At 51.5% G+C, this 17,262-nt stretch overlaps 1 protein-coding gene and 1 long non-coding RNA gene across 2 annotated transcripts in view; one reads left to right on the plus strand and one right to left on the minus strand.

Annotated features, from left to right (window-relative positions):
• LOC144724611 (uncharacterized) overlaps positions 1-17,262 on the plus strand; it is a 60,835-nt gene that overhangs the window by 31,595 nt on the left and 11,978 nt on the right. The gene's annotated exons all lie outside the window — the stretch shown is intronic.
• LOC144724609 (keratin, type II cytoskeletal 8-like) lies at positions 4,987-16,905 on the minus strand. Its single transcript, XM_078603883.1, has 9 exons — positions 16,417-16,905; positions 13,205-13,413; positions 11,934-11,994; positions 10,463-10,558; positions 9,381-9,545; positions 8,773-8,898; positions 8,123-8,343; positions 7,491-7,633; positions 4,987-6,554 (listed from the first exon to the last, which is right to left on the minus strand). The coding sequence occupies exons 1-9, from the start codon at positions 16,789-16,791 to the stop codon at positions 6,409-6,411; spliced, it is 1,542 nt and encodes a 513-aa protein (XP_078460009.1). The 5' UTR covers positions 16,792-16,905; the 3' UTR covers positions 4,987-6,408.

The following is a 17,262-nucleotide window of genomic DNA, read 5'->3' on the forward strand; positions in this document are numbered from 1 at the left end:
GGTGATACTACTGCTGAGGTGGTTTCTTTTAGGCGGTTGTGCCACACAGCCACTTTCGATGTGTTACCGCGTTGTACAGTACCGGCACGTTGTCCGACGTTTCGTTCCTTCCACGTGCTCGGAGCTTCGGGAAGTGAAAACAGGTTCCAGCACGCGGAGTGGTGCACGGAATGTTCGGAGTGCTAAAATGATCAAATGCCGTTTGCCGCCTTCAGGAATTGAATTGGGTTCCCTAAGAAGCTCCCAGAACACGAAGTGAAACGTCGACCATGATCCCTTCCTCGTGATGCGTCCTGCCCATCACCCAATCACTGCTGGATTCAGGTCGTGGGAGTCGTTTGACCATACTTCACCACACTGGTCAGGGCGGGTTGGTGAAGGGGAGGTCCAGGACCGGTTCATGTATGTCACTTTCCACACTAACCGTGGTCAGGTCACGAGCTCAGGTCGCCAGGGTGTCGTGTGTGTGCCACTGTGCCACCACTCCTCCTGCCATTATAATAAACATAATCAATGCCCTTTATCTATCCAGAAAAAGATTCACCGAGTCTCTAGGGACATTTTCAGGAGGATCCTGCTACAAATGGGATATTTGGCCAATTCCATGAATAAGAATTTGGCTTTTTGCGGGAGGAGACCGCAGAACCGGGAGATAACCTGGAGATAACCTGAAGATAACCCGGAGATAACCCGGCACCGCGCTGTATACGAGGAGAAAAAAAACCTGAGAATATGAATAGGGTAACACCCGGCACTGCCATCTCCCGACCACATTTTTTAGCCCTGACTCCTTACAAACACCAGGCATGTTCTGTCAATTGTCTCACCCGCCTCTCCCAAGTGCAGTACTCAGCAAGGCTCGACCCCGCTTAGCTTCGGTTGATTCGATGGCATTGGGCGAGCTGAGGGTGATTGGGTTGTGTGTTGGGGGGGGGGGGGGCAACAGAGAGCGACGGTGGTGCGTAGAGCAGTCGCGCGACAACGACGACAACGACGATGACGATTGACTGTTTCTGTGCAAAGTGAAGCTATGCCTCCCGCGTCTGCACAGCATCTCGAGATGCACGGTCGTGATCGTCCGCAGGGTGCGGCACGGCACCTCCGTCATGTGACACAATTGCCCCTCGATGTAATCGGATCCTGTTTCCTCGCCACGCATGCATGGTCTTGACTTTTAAAGGGACTTATATTTTATATAAGCCGTCATTTGCAGTCCTAGGCTCGAGCGCAATTACCGGCGTTTTATATAACAGCCACCATGGGTTTGGGTTGAAATTGCATGGACACCTTCGGGAGGAGACGGTGGAGGAGATATCAAATACACTTGTGGCTAATTGCTGCAATTGTGGAATTACGTTGCTCAAGAAAAATTAAAAATAATTACCCGGCTTTTTGCCGCACCTACGTCTTCCTTACAATAAAATCTGAAGGAAAAAAAATGCGTTAACGATTTAAAAAAATATATATCTACCCTCTTTCGTTTAATGTGCGAAATAACAATTACGGACTCGCCTTTCGTATTATCCGGGTAATTCCTAAATTTGGTAGCGACAGATTTACGCGTTTGAATGGAATTTAAAATAGACGACGCAAAGTCCGTAATGGCTTATAACAAAAAAAAAAGGTGGTTAGGTTGTGGGTATTGTTCGTGGCGCTGTGAAGGCAAACAACCGCGCCTTCGTGACGAGTGGCAGTGCCGTGAGCTTCGGAACTTGCCCAGCGGTGCACAGCCATTGGGGACAGCCGTGGTGCCGACTCCCTGCCCCTGGTCGAGTCCAAGTGCAAGACTCATCTCTTTCCTGACTTTGACTCTGTCTGTTTTCCATCATCATCACCATCATCATCATCACCATCATCATCAACTTCCGACTTGCCCATAATTTTCAACACCATCATCGTTATCACATCATCATCATCACCACTGCCAATGACTATGACCGACTGGTCTCTCCTCTGGCCTCCTGTTCCCCAATTGAAGCAACCCGTCCTCCCCGTTTGTCGCAGCGTCTCGAGACCCGTGGCGTCGTGTGGCTTTGGCATGGCCCCTGGCGCAAGGAATGAGTTGTACTGCCTGCGCGCCGATAGAAACGCCAATGCCTTGTGCCCCTTGTACCCGCATCCTTGTCTAATAGAAACACACGTTCTGCTGCTGTAACTTGATGTTACTACCATAGTCACGCACAGCTCCCTGACGTTAGCTTTTTTGTTTTTACCGCCTACAAAGCTGAGCTGCGCCTTGTCGTCCACTATGTCTCAACCTTGATTGTTTTCGCTATCGCGCGACACGTCCGGCCAGTTTGCACAATGTTTCGCTGTCTAAAAGTCGCGGGATGAAATCCTGGCTCAGAGTTGACTTCAGCCCTCCATCTTTCCATTGCAGATCAAATGAGCAAATGCTTTTTTGGGAAGTCAAGAGTTGTCGTCCTACCGATGTAACTCACTCCTGTTACAGGAAGGTGGAATTTAAAATACTAAGACAGGATTAATATATAAAAGATGAGCACCTGCCCTCGATGACTGTAGAATTTTCCTCTTTTCAACTTGGGTGCCTTCTTTATAATTTCAATAGTCGTATAATGGGCATCACATCATGAGACGAAGAATCGATTTTGAAATCTCGCCGAGCAGCATGCCCCTTGTGTCAGATCAATGAATGTAGTGGGAATTCGTTTAAAGACGGAATTGAGCAAAATCAAGTGCAAAACCGAATTTCATTATTATTTTTCATTCAGCCATTGATAACCGGGCTGAGGCCCATTAACTTGCTACAGTTGAGAACTCGATTTATTCATGGGCGGCTGAAACCTGGATTCGAACCGAGGATGTCAGCGGTGCTAGCAAAGCGCCGCAACCTATGAGCCACACAGCCACTGTGTCTTCAACCTCTTCATGGTAATCAAAGCGACTCGTAGAGAGAGTCGGAGGCAACGACCACCCTCACCCCTGCTGGCGACTGCAGCAATGCCGAGGCAGTCTGGCATGGCTCAGGAGATTCCAGGTTGAAATATACAATTTTCACAACGACTAGCGGCCACATTTGGTCATTTAATTCATTCCTAGTACTCCTAAGAAGTCCCGTCATGCTGAAATTGCCCAATTATTTTGTAATCGTACAGTTAAGTGGTGCGGATCTGCAGAGCACAGAGCAGGCGAGGAAGAATGTGGTTTCTTGGGGTGAATATGTAATTATTCTCGGTGGTGAGTGAACACATTTCTGTGCGGGAGGCAATTACCGTCCAGCGGAAGCGATTTACAATTTTTTTAAATTTTACCAGGTAAGGCCCACTGGGCAATATATATTTTTTCAGAAGCGACCTGGCCACTAATGAAAGCTCATAGAAGTGGCTCATCGCATGTAAATGTATAGCAACCAAATACTCTAAATGCACGTATCTAAATGGGGAGGGAAAAACTGGACGACCCGGAGAAAAAGCCACGCGATCACGGGCAGAACATGCAAACTCCAAATATACAGACATCGGGGTCAGGATCGAACCCACGACCATCAGGGGTAGTTAACATCTCACCACCATGGCGCGCCCCATTTGCTTTCTTTTGTGAAACCCAATGAATAGCTGTCACCGTTTGCCTCGAATTGGCAGTGATGTCACCAGAGTGCTTGTTTCAGACTGGATGCCCAATTGAGGTCGCAATGCCCTATCTGTGTGTGCACGCTACTTACTGGTAATGTAAAGACTCTGTAATTGAAGTGGGATAGAGGAGGGGCAGTGCACAAAGATCCTTCCTCCTTTTAATCTACACAGGCTATCGAGGCAAATGCTATTAGCGAGCACTTGTGAGCACACTTTCACACGCATATACACATACGTATATGCACAATAGCAACCGCTATTTCTTTCGAAGTAATGGTTACATCAACATGGCGCTTGAGCCAGGCGAGGTGGACTTTGAGGCCACGTGAAGTATGGCAGGAGGTCATGGGATAGGCCAAGGTGTTTACGGGGTTAACGGAGACTGACAGATGCACCACCCGTTAAAGTGGTTGTGTCCGTAACCAAACACAAAGCACTCAAAGACAAACATTCCTTGTAAGAGTCACACAGGCTGTAGGGGCAAGTGCGGTTAGCGAGTGCATTTTGATGAGGGCAGGCAAGGTTTGCAAGGGCGGTTGTGTGGCTAGAACCAACACCCGGGCCGCCTCCATCTCCCCAGTACTGATGTGCACACACTCATTCAAGGCTCAGTTGGGCCTAGGGCAGGGGTCAGCAACCAAAATAACAATAAGAACCAATTGTTTTCGAATTCGGTAAAAACAAATATTTCAAGAGCCGCAATGCACTGTGGTGAATACGAGACGGTCCTTCATAAAGAACGTCACAAAGTAGTGCTTGATGAGCCACATGCGGCTCCCTAGCCGCAGGTTGCCCTGCCCATGGTGAACTGGATTTCCACGGTGAACTGGACTGCCACGGTGAACTGGACTGCCACAGTGAACTGGACTTCCATGGTGAACTGGACTTCCACGGTGAACTGGACTGCCACAGTGAACTGGACTTCCATGGTGAACTGGACAGCCACGGTGAACTGGACTTCCATGGTCAACTGGACTTCCATGGTGAACTAGACTTCCATGGTGAACTGGTACTACCATGGTGAACTGGACTTCCACGGTGAACTGGACTTCCATGGTGAACTGGACTTCCATGGTCAACTGGACTAGCACGGTGAACTGGACTGCCACGGTGAACTGGACTTCCATGGTGAACTGGACTTCCAATGGTCAGGGGTCTTCAACCAAAACACCAAGAAGAGACGTTGCTATTTAGAATTTCAAGAGCCCGCACTGCGGTCATTAAAGAGCCTCCAGAGCAACAGGTTGCCGGCCACTGACCCCAAGAAAATAGGCAGGACAGGTGCAGATTTCACTTTGACACTGACGTTTCGCAGTTGCTGGGAATCAACCTCAGTTCACACACACACACATTTGTATAAGAACACAGCTCAGTCATGGGGAACGAGTGCATTTTTTGTGGGTCTGTGTTTATTCATGGTCTTCGGGGAAAACGCACGTAAAGCTCGGTACCGTGTAAAGTTGGGTTACAAAGTCAATGATTATTATCCGAGTTAACACAGGACATGGGTCCCATATAAACCAAAGCATACCTTTTCTGGCGTGGAGAGGCGACCATTTTACTGTGCGAAATTCCAAACGAAAAGCATCGTAACATTCTTCAAGCTCGTTCAGCTTTCATCCGCGCAAGCAATGCCTACATCTTCGCCTTTAATACGTTTTGCATGCCCGCTTAAAGCCCCGTCTCTTGACCATCCTCTATCATAATGTAACGACCAAAGAATTACCCCAAGCCAATGTGCAGCCTAACTGCTCTTCAAAAAAATAAACCAAGGTCTCCGAATGGCCGAAAGAGGCCTCCACAGGGATTGGTCGGTGAGGAAGGCTTTTAAAGTGATTGGAGAAAAGGGTCTGAATGAGACTAGGCGGGAAACAGAATGGAACCCAGAGGTGAAGTTTGGGATCCTTTATAGGGGAGGGACAGGGATTGGCGAAGGGAAATGCAGTGAGGGAATGTTCAAGAAAGGGGACTGGAACGAAATAAAATAAAAAAAGCACAACGGGGGGAGGGGACGTTTGAGCGAAGGCAAGCTGAAGACAAGATTGAAGCCAAGGGGTTCCGGTATATTGTGGCCGTGTCCCAACAAAGTGGCCCCTCTTACTTCGTCGTCAAGAGTCGTTACAGTAGCACTCGCACCTCCACTTTGTACTCTAGAATGAGGGGATCACAGCTCACAGAGAAGAAGGATGTGTTTCTGGAGCTTCTCCTCCGGCCTTGTTCAGAGCCACTGGAACAACACGAGAACCGAGTCCTCCTGTTGTCGACTCTGCCTCTCTCTGGTCTCTCCACGTGCTGCGAAGAAGGGCCATTTGTCCAAAACGTCTCCCTATTGTGAACGGTATTTTCCTTTTAAAGCCACAGTGCTGTTGATAAATGCGTTGAGTTGTTTTTGCTGCTGTCAACTGTGCTTGTGCATCACTGCCAACGCAGCAGCAGCATCACCAGGTAACTCCTTTAATCCGATGGTGGCGAACGTAGCACCTCCAGTGGTTGGAGGGTTCACGTTTCCGACCGTACATATGTATGTACGTTGACTTTCTTTCGCACCGTATGTGGCCAACCGTGCCAATTGGAGGTGCGGGGGAAGGACAACAAACTAAACACAAAAAGCAGTTCTAAAGAAATACATTTTCCATTTAGACCGATCGCACATGCAACATTTGATATCCAATCCGACACGTCGCGACGTTGCCAGGGAAACACAGAGGTCTCGCACCGAGGGCGCTTTAAACCCCATTAACATCGCCTTCATCCAGCAGTGGATTGACAATGGACGATGACGAGCTTGGCGAGAAGGCTCCGGCTCGCTGTGCCCTCAGTCTCGGATGACCTCGGACTGCTCGGACACCACGTGGCCGTCCTTGGTCTCGATGGTCTTGATCACGACCATTTTCTTGGACTGCTTGGTCTCCACCGCCTTTGTGGGCACGGAGTAGTTGTATGTGGAGCCTCCGCTGTAGCCTGCGTGCACGGGACAGCGACAGAGGGCAGTTGTTCACGGCCGGCAATGCACAACGTGTGATCATTTGCTCGGAAGGTTTCCGTCGCTGTACGTGCGCGTTCGCCGTCTGCGATGTTGCGCTGCACGCTCGGCTAACCTACTGCTGCCCAAAATTCACGACGCGCCGTTCGAATTCACTTGCGTGCGGCTGTGTGGTCGGACGCGGGACAACGTCGTTTGCGTCCTGAGTGTGTTAGTCGGCAGGCAGCTGTATTCTCGTGCGGTGCATTGTGGGCTGGGTGACTGTGCGGTCCACCCTACGCGATTTCGCTTTGCGCGCCCCTTTTTTGGAATGCATCTACCGCACAAAGCTCGGGAAACCTGTGGTTATGTCTAATCACAGGTTGCGATTGTTTACAATAACGAGGATCATAATTTATGGACCTATGTCGATTCCCTTGCTGGATGAAGGCCTCCCCATGCCGCGTTGGTCACGGGGGGGGGGGGGGTGTGACCATACTTCACCGCCACTGGTCAGTGCGCGTCGGTGACGGTCCAGGACCCCGCTTTGGTTTTCGCTCACCACTGATGTTTAGCTGTGGCTGGGGAATCAAACTTGAATCACACGGTTCCCCGCGCTGCTTGCGAGCCGACCACTGTGCCGCCAAAGGATCGCGGTTCGAACCCGACAGGCCGCCCTGGTCACTACTGCGGGTGTGTCATTCGTAAAATACTGACCGTCTGCATCGCAGTGGACCGTGACGTCTTTTAAAAGAGACTAGGCAGTTGTGTGCCAGCTTTGACAAATTTGAAAAATGACACCGCAAATTACTCAATTGAGATGACGCGTAGTGACACCGCCCCACCAAACTGCGGTAGCTCGAATACCAAATGTACTAAATGATGATACATTTTTAAAGTGACAATTAATATTATGATAATCGCAGAGAGCTTACCGGTGGAGGCTGACAGTCCCATGGTGGAGGTGCTAGAATAACTGCCTCCTCCTCCTCCGTAGTAGTAGGGGGTGGCATCGACGCACGTGTTGTAGGTGACACTGGAGGCGTTGCCTCCGATCTGTGACGAGTACACGTTGAGCCTGCGGGAAGAGCGTCGGCACGGCCGTTTTTGATTCGCTCCCTCGGGCTGGACGGCACGTGCTCGAGACCTGGCGGTGCACGTGACCTGCGCTGGGCCTCCTCTCAGTCGGGCAGTGCCCCCACTCGTTGAAGGTCGTCCAGCACAGCACGGCCGCACAATCGCGACACTCCACGCGACGTTTTTATTTTATTTTGCCAGGTAAGGCCCGCTGAGCTATACAACTCTTTTTCAGAAGTGACCTGGCCACAAATGATAGCTCGAAGAAGTGGCTTATCGTGTGGAAATGTATTGCGGCCGAATGCTCTGAATGCACGTTTATTCTAAATGTGGAGGGAAAAACCGGAGGATACAGAGAAATATCCACGCAACCACGGGGAAAGAGAGAGACACGGAAACTCCAAATACACAGCAGGTGTCAGTCAGGGTCGGGATCGAATCCACGACCTCCTGTATACCAGGACGAGGTAGTTAACATCTCTCCACGCACCTGGACTCCTCTCCCTCCAGCAGCTTGCGGTAGGTGACGATCTCGATGTCCAGAGCCAGCTTGACGTTCATGAGCTCCTGGTACTCTCGCACGTGCCGCGCCATCTCCTGCTTGGCCTTGTGGATCTCCTCCTCCAGTTGGGCGATGGCCGCCTTCGCCTCCCGGATGTCGGCCTCTCCGCGTCCTTCCGCCTCGGCGATGGCCGCCTCCAGCTTGGCGCGCTGTCGCGTACAAACGGAGACGAAGATAAAGGCCTCCCCGTGTAGCCTGAACAGGACTGTTGGGGCAAGTGCTGTTAGCGAGCACCGATGAAGGCCGGCACGGCACACGAGGGGGTGGGTTGCCAGTACCACGCCCCGCCGCCTTTGTCTCTCGAGTGGCGATGTTTACACACCGCATCAGGCACTCATTTGAGGCTGAGTCGATCTAGGGGAGGCCCAGGACCGGTGTAGATAATCGTTACTTGTGTTGGCTGTCAGCGGGAGTCGAACTCTGGTCGCCGGGTTCGTAGTGCAGCGCGCTAACCACTACACCACCGCTCCACACACACGCACGTGTGCAGAGCGAATTAATATTATTTAATTAAAAACAACGTCGATTCTAACAAACGTGATTCGGCGCGTTCATCGTGAGCGTCGTTTCGCCCTCACCTGTTTCTTGAGGGCGTCGATTTCCGCCCGCATGCGATGGATGTGGCGATTGTTGTCGTTGATCTCGGTCCTGATGATTCGCAACTCATCGTCGTTCCTGCCACTGTCCGAGTGGAGCCTGTCAAACTGGGAATGGCGCCCACGTCATCATCATCGTCATCATCATCATCGTCATCATCAGCATCATCAGCTCCAGCCATACCAGTATCACCACCTCTACCACGCTGTTGTGTACTTAAGAGAGTTTTAGCACTGTCTGATAGGGAGCGTATGTATATATGACTCAACGCTTGCACAGTTGAATACCAGCCGAGTCTGTCTGAGCCACTCACCCACTCAGCCACCCACCGAGCCAACCACCCACCCACCCAGCCAACCACCCACCCACACACTCACCAAATCCACCTACCCACCAAAATCCAACCACCCACCCACCAAACCAACGCACAAACCCACCCACCAACCCAAATCCAACCCACCCACCCATCCAAACCCACCAACCCACCCCCACCCACCCACCCAAACTGACCCAGGAAACATTCAGTGAGATATTAATCCCGGGACACACGCCTCGGGGTTTATGGGGGGTAGGGGGGGGGCTGGCCCACCTTGTCCTGGTAGAAGGCGTCCGCCTCGGCCCGGCTCCGCGCCGCGATGGTCTCGTACTGGTGACGCACGTCGGCGATGATGCCGTCAATGTCCAGGTTGCGGCTGTTGTCGATCTCCACCAGCACGTTGGTGTGCTTGATCTGGGCCTCCAGCTCGCTGAGCTCCTGCCGAAGGGCCCCGTGCCCGTTAGGGCGAATTATTGAGATTTCAGTTTCAATGGGACAGCAACTAGGAGGGCAAAGTCGCTGTGGAATTCATTCTTTTTTTTCTTGGTTAGCCATATGACACAGACGGTCACTGCATCGCATGTGCTTTCAGATGTGCTTCTGCGGCCGTCTGGAACGCTCTACCTTCCGCTATTAGGAAACCACTGGAACGATACACTTTTCAATCTACATTGAAAACTCATTTCCTTCAGATTTGCTTTTTGTGTTTAGTTTGTTGTCCTTCCCCCGCACCCTCTGATCAGCACGGTTGACGATGTACGGTGCTAAAGAAGTTCAACATACATACGTGTATCTTCACGAAAGATAATTCTTGGGGGGCGCAGGGTCGGTTCGGTGGCTAGCACTGACCCTGCGGTGCTAGCCACCATTACAGTATGTGGCCATGAACGGCAGATGTAAGTGAGCATGCGTTATGAATGAATGCTGTGGTGAGATGTTGTCTCCCTCGTCTGCTATGAAGGATTGCGTGGGTTCGATCCCGCACCCTGATGATGCCTGTTGTGTACTTGTAATTTGCTTGTTCTCCCTGTGGTGCTCGAGTGAAGTTTTACTCCGGATCTTCTGGGTTTTACCTCCACATTTAGAAACACGCATTTGTGTTAATTGGCTATTTCTATAAAGTGAACTATCATTCGTGGCCAAGTCGCCTCTGAACAAGCGCTAATAGCTCAGTGGGCTTAAGCTGCTAAATAATTAAATGAAAGGGAATCTTCAATGGGACCAGCTCACGCGTGGCATCGACATGGGGTGTGGCATCGCGACTCCATTGGGAGTGGTGACAGCGTGGCGAGGCCTTCACCCAGCAGTGGATGGTGATTACGATTGTAGAACGCATCGAGCGATAAGATACGCACCTGAGCAAAGATCTCCCGCAGGAAGTTGATGTCCTCGACCAGACCTTGCATTTTGGCCTCGAGCTCTATCTTGATGACGTGGGCTGCATCGACATCCTGTGAACGAGAATGAGGCCATTGCTCTTCTCGCCATCGTTGCACGAGACGTTAAGGGTGACGGAATACCGCCGCATCCGCACACGCTACATTCGTAAATCCGACGAGCAGCGAAAGCCTTCTAATGACACCATGGCCGTAGCGTGGTCGGATATTGGTCCGTGTCAGAGGTCACAAACGGGTTTTGATTCCTTACCCGTACCCGTACCCGGCCGCACCAGGGTCGCAAACGGGTACCCGTACCCGATACCTGGCCGGGTACGGGTAGCCAGGTATCGGGTAGGGTACGGGTATCGGGTACCCGAGATGCAACCTCTGGTCCGTGTGAAAGGAACCAAGTGTGCCCTCCCCCCCCCCCCCCCCATGTGAAATTTCCCCCTCTTCATAGCCCGGCCCTCTGGACTCATCTGGCCCAGTGCAGTTGCACCGCCTGCACATTCGATAGCTACACCGCCGTATGGGTCTTTGGGAGTCTATGGGTCTCTGTGTGAATCTGCGGGTCTCACGTAAGTCCATGGGTTAGGCCTATCCATTTGCGTATAAAGGTCCCTAAGCCTATGGGTCTCTTATGCTAGTCAGTGTATGGGTGTCTATGTGAGTCTGTGGGTCTCTCTATATGTGAGCCTCTCGATCCAGTGGCATAGCTTGCTTGGCATGGGCCCTGGTGCAAGGAATTAAAAGAGGGATCCCCAATCCTGTCCCAATTTGCTCCCCCTTCGTAGCCCGGCATATGGAATCCCACCGGTCTGCGGGCCCCGGGTACAAAACGGGAATTTTTTCGATCTGGCCACAAAAAAATGTGTTTCTAATTTTAGCACGCAGTCAATTCTGTTACCGCAAGGGCCTCTTGCAGCCACAGGACTAACAGACCTGTGTGTGTGTGTGTTAATGTGTGGCCCGCCAACGGTGTTGAAAAGTGCTGGTTAGCCCTCGACGTTGCTGACCCGCCCACACTGGACATCTGTGACAAAGAGCTTCACAGCTCATCGGATTCCTCCTGCAGTCTAAATACAGATTGTCACGTGGCTCATCGGTAGAGAGCGCGCGGCGTCGCAATCGGAAGGTTGCGAGTTCAAATCCTGCTCGGAGGTTGCCTCGGCCAATCATCCCCTGCAGGGGTTGATAAAATGAGTACCATTTTTGCGGGGGGGGGGGGGGGAAGTCAACCGTATTTATCCTATGGAGAGACTCACCTCCCACATAGGGAAGTCTGGATTTTACACCCAAGAACTCGGGGCTGTTAAGGGGGAGATGAACACTGCCCCGTTGTTCTTATGGGCACCAAATGAGCAGAGGCAAGGCTCTCCACACCCGCCGGTTTAGATGCCATCGACACGAGAGAAGCAAGTGACGAGCTCGCGCTGTGAGCTGTCACCTTCTTGATGACGACGTACTCGTTCTCCTTGTGAATGCGTGCGGTGATCTCCGCCTCGTACCTGTCAATAACAAAAACACGAAAGATCCCCTGTGTAGCCTTGAGAGACTGTTGGGGCAAGCGCTGTTAGCGAGTAGCACCTATGAAGGCCGGCACGGCACACGAGGGGGTGACTGGCCAGCACCACGCCTAGCCGCATTTGGCTCCTAAATGGCGATGTTTACACACCACACAAGGTACTCATTTGAGGCTGAGTCGACCTAATGGAGGACGTCCAGGACCGGTTCAGATTATCGTCATTGGGTGTTTTGTCCGTGAGCAGAAATCGAACTCGGGTCCCCGGGTTTGTAGCGCAGCGTAGCGCTCACCACTATACCACCGCTCCCCACGGTAAATATATAACAGACACACAGACACGCGCGCACGCAATCATTAATGGCACCAGAGCGACTCGGGCTCACCACCCCAATTCTAATCATCGCTGAATGATTGGTAATCGCGCTGGTGCATTCACTCGCACGTCCACGAATGAGTGGTGATGCTTCTTTGGCAGCCCTCTTTGGTTCCTTGCCCTGGGGCAAGGAATCGGACGGGATTCCCCTGTTCAGTGTACGTAGCCTGGCACCTTGCCTCCCTGTAGCCCCTGTTCAGTGTACGTAGCCTGGCACCTTGCCTCCCTGTAGCCCGTGGACCCTGGTGGACCCCAGTGGACCCCAGTAGACCCTGGTGCAGTGGCACCAGGATTACCCTGGCCACTGGGTATTGTGGGCCTTGTGTGACGTTAGTGATGCAAGGCATAAGCAAAGTAGGCAAATGCATTGGGCCTCAAGTGGCTCAGGGGGAAGAGATGCATGAAAATATGGCATTGCAACAAATACTAGCTCAAAATCTAACTCGTATAAAAAAATAAATCTAATCGTTCTAAAACCGCTACAACTTTACTTTCATTGATATTCATTAACTAACTATTTTTCAAACAACGTTCATACGATTCGGTTGTATAGCTTGTCCAGCATGTGATGTCTGTAGTCACGTGACGTGTCCAAACACAGGCAGACCTCGCTTAGTGCTCAGGGTTGCGTTCCTGGAGGTGTGAGCGCTAACCGAATCGGCATTCGACGGGGCTGCGCTAAGTGAGGTCTGCCTGCATATGAATTTCTGCTTCGAGCACCCCCAGTGGGGAAGTCAGCAGCGCTACCATCACCACCGCCGCCTTTCGGCCTGTGCCCAGCAACCGTGAGCAATGGCACAACTCCTCCACGAGGTCTCACTTGCTCATGAAGTCCTCCACGACGGCCTGCATCTGGTGCAGTTCTCCGTTCGCCCGGCCGTTCTCGTGGCCCAGGCCGTCGAGCTGCCGCCGGAGCCCGTTGATGTAGGCCTCGAACATCTCGTCGACGCTGGAGCCGGTCGTGGTCTTCTCCTGCAGCGCGTACCACTGCGCCTCCAGCACCTTGTTCTGCTGCTCCAGGAAGCGCACCTGAAACGACGATAACACGAAGGAAGAGGCAAAGTGGGCTCAGGAATTGGGGGGTGATTGGCTCGAGCGGGGGCCGACCGCTGCCGTGCCCCGCGGGGGAACGTGAATCCGATTCTGTTCTTGGACACGAGTTGCATGCAGCTCGATGTATGTACGTACGTTAAACTTCTTTCGCGCCGTACGAAGACAACCGTGCTTATCAGAGGTGCGGGGGAAGGACAACAAACTGGACAGAAAAAAGCAGTTCTAAAGAAATTAGTTTTCAATTCACATTTAAAACGGCATAGCTCCAGTGGTTTCCTAGTGTAGGCCGCAGAAGCACATCTGAAAGTGCGCGATGCGGTGACCATCTTTGCTCGATGGCCAGCCAAAAGCCGCTGCGAGGATGACTGGCGTTTGCGTGATGATGGTTTGTACTCCTGGACGAGTGTTCTTGGCCGCCTGGTGTATATTTATGCTGTACTTCAGCAACTATCCCAGTGGTCATTCCAATGTAGAGGATGTTAATCACAACTACACAACGCCCTTTGCAACCTGCATTTCAGTCATGCCCTTCATATCAGTCATAGCAGTCATGCCTTTATTATAAATGTCATGCATGATTTAAATTCAGGCCTAAACAAACGTGGCTTTTTCATCACGGATTTTCAAAATGAGCCCAGCTTCTGAAAAGAGGATGTGTGCTAAATGCTTGTTGAATGATGCGTGATTCCCATTTTGAGTGCCACGTAATGGACAGTGAGGGATGGGCGACAGCGTTAGGGGAAGCCTTCTGCTAGCTGTGGATGACCTCATGGTTGACGATCGTGAGGGATTACGAGGCATGTAGTGTAAGCGTATTCACTGCAAGGCTTCTGAGAAGAGTATTTGGCTGCAATACATTTCCACGTGATAAGCCACTTCGTTGAGCTATCATTTGCGGGTCGGATCGTTTCTGGTAAAGAGCTGTATTGCTCAGTGCGCCTAACCTGGGTAAAATAAAAATAGTACAAACATAATAATGTGTGTGGTAAATGGTTGAATGCTGGAGTGGTTCTTGGATAATCATAGAACAATATAATGAGGGGGACTCATAGAAATGAACCTCGACTTCTGACCTCCCACCGAAATATTTTATTGTGGTGGTGGTAGTGGTGGTTGTAGTGGGTGGTGTTGGTGGTAGTTGTGGTGGGTGGTGGTAGTGTTGTTGGTGGTAGTGGTGGTGGCAGTTAGTGTTGGTGATAGTGGCGGTGATAGTCGTGGTGGTAGTGTTGGTGGTGATGTTGGTGGTAGTGTTGGTGGTGGTAGTGAGTGGTGGTAGTGTTGTTGGTGGTAGTGGTGGTGGCAGTTAGTGTTGGTGATAGTGGCGGTGATAGTCGTGGTGGTAGTGTTGGTGGTGATGTTGGTGGTGGTGGTAGTGTTGGTTGTAGTGGGTGGTGGTGGTGTTGGTGGTAGTGGTGGTGTTGGTGGTAGTGGTGGTGGTAGTTAGTGGTGGTGATAGTGGTGGTAGTGTTGGTTGTAGTGGGTGGTGGTGGTCGTAGTGAGTGGTGGTAGTGGTGGTGATAGTGGTGGTAGTGTTGGTTGTAGTGGGTGGTGGTGGTGTTGGTGGTAGTGTGGTGTTGGTGGTAGTGATGGTGGTAGTTAGTGGTGATAGTGGTGGTGATAGTGGTGGTAGTGTGTCTGTAGTGGTTATGGTTATGAGAGTAGCCACAGTGCCCACGTTGAGTTGCCAACAACAAGGCTCTGCAAGGTCGCACAGGGTTATTGGAATGAATCGTATAAGGCTACTGAAATAAAAACAAATATGTAATCGGTCTCCATCAGCGTATTGAGTTTACTTACTGATTTGGAATTTTCAAATATCAGTGAAGATAAATGTGACTTTAAATGTATTGATGCCTCTTTTGCTTAGGCATCATTTGACGTTACTGGGCCCACCTCCCTGAAATTGATACCAAACGCGTATTCGCGTTGCAACTAATAGCATTGTGTGATTGCAAGTGTAGCTGAGAAATATGGGGAAATCGTGGTGTGGATTTCAAACCGTGCCCAAGTCGATCATGGGACCTTCAACTTTGAAAATATTTTTACGAACACGGTCTCTTAAAAGCCCACTATAAACCATAATGCACAACCCTACCAAGCAACGCCCTTACCCCGCGCACCCCCCCACCCCCCCGAGTTGCCAGAACATTGCTCGCTGTACATAAGCTCCCTTCACTCTGCTGTCCGGATATCTGGAACTCCCTCCCTGATGAACACATTGTCGGAGGAATCATCGATTCCGGTCTTCGGGGCTTCACATGCCGAGCACACACGCGGGGCATCTCCTAACCTCACTGCACGCCTTGTAGGGGGGGGACTACTGAGTCTTGGAGCTGCAGTGAACTGACGATTATGCCGATGTAGATGTACTCATTGTCTAATATGGCTATTGGTCACAATTGCACCCAATAAAACCCTGCTGAATTTACTCTGTTCTCAGCGTAACATGCATTAGTCCTGGAAGGCTAATGGAGAGTGTTGATGAAATAAAAAAGAATCCAAACTGAAACACGTACAAGGTACCTCTGTGGACATTACATCACTTGTGCCATTTGCTCTATTGACGTTGGACCGGCAGAAGAGGCGTTATACTCGAGACACATTCAGCTTCAGAATGTTAGAAGGAAATCGTTTACTTAGTTTGCTTGCCCCATAGCCATTTTGAGCAAAATTAAATTTTATCATGTTGATCCGTCCTTCATGGATCCGATATTTCTCTTTCAGCCACATCGTAATATCTGGCAGCAAAAATATGGGAATGCGCCACCTGTTGAAAAGTGGAGGTTACTTCCTCTGTGACATCACTGAGCAGGCCATCATTTGGTCCAAACATGAAAATTACCGAAAGCACCCAACTGCAAAAATGTGAAAGAAGACAATAAACGTCACCAGGTAAAGCAAACAACACCGACCGACCGAACCAACAAATCTACTAAAAGAAAAAGAACCCACGCTCACCATCCCTGCCCCCCCCCCCACCTTGTCGATGAAGTTGGCGAAGCGGTCGTTGAGGTGCTTGATGGCCTCCTTCTCCTGGGTGCGCGTGGGCAGCACCGAGCGGTCGATGTCCACGGGGGCCGCGCAGGCCATCGCCGCGGCCGACACCGCCGCCCCCGCTCCGCCGTAGCTGCCGTAGCTGCCGTAGCCGTAGCTTGAGGCGGCCGAGCCGGCCCGGTACCCGGACGTCAACACGCTGCGACGCGCGAACCCTCCTGCGCCACCGACGCCGCTGAACCTGCCCCATCCGCCGCTGCCGCTGCCGCCGAGCGACCGGCTGCTGAAGCCGGCGGAATGTCGCGGCACGGAGTTGCGCACCGAGGCCTTCCTGGCGGTGGAGATGGTGATGCTGGCCATGGCTGCCTGTGAGACGACTCGCCGCGCTACTCGCTGCGCGCGGTGCGGATGATGAGTGGGATTAACGCGAGCGGCGCGCGGGCTGGGTGCGTGGTGGTAAGTGTCAGGCTGGCGTGGCGGGGATCGGTGGTTGAGTCGGTCGGTCGGTGGGAGGTGGCGGGGTGGGAGGGGGGGATATGGTTATTTGACTTTGGGGCCTGCGAGAAACGTGCAAAAGCGTATGAATCACCTTTTATATCGGCCCAACTAATGCGACATCAATCAGGGCCCTGTGTTTCTCGGTAATTGGTGGAAGATCTCCTGTGTAATTCCCAGGTTACACCCTGTGATGCGTCTCGTCGGGCGGCAATGGGTGTACGGCCGCTTGGTTAACGGCTTTAGTAGCACAAGTTGAAAATTAAATAATGACGCAATATTGCAAATGAGGTCATGAATTACACGTAATATAATAATGACACTCAAGCAGCAGTC

Source organism: Lampetra planeri, chromosome 21, assembly GCF_965212315.1.
Source record: "Lampetra planeri chromosome 21, kcLamPlan1.2.h2, whole genome shotgun sequence".
Classification (NCBI taxonomy): domain Eukaryota; kingdom Metazoa; phylum Chordata; class Hyperoartia; order Petromyzontiformes; family Petromyzontidae; genus Lampetra; species Lampetra planeri.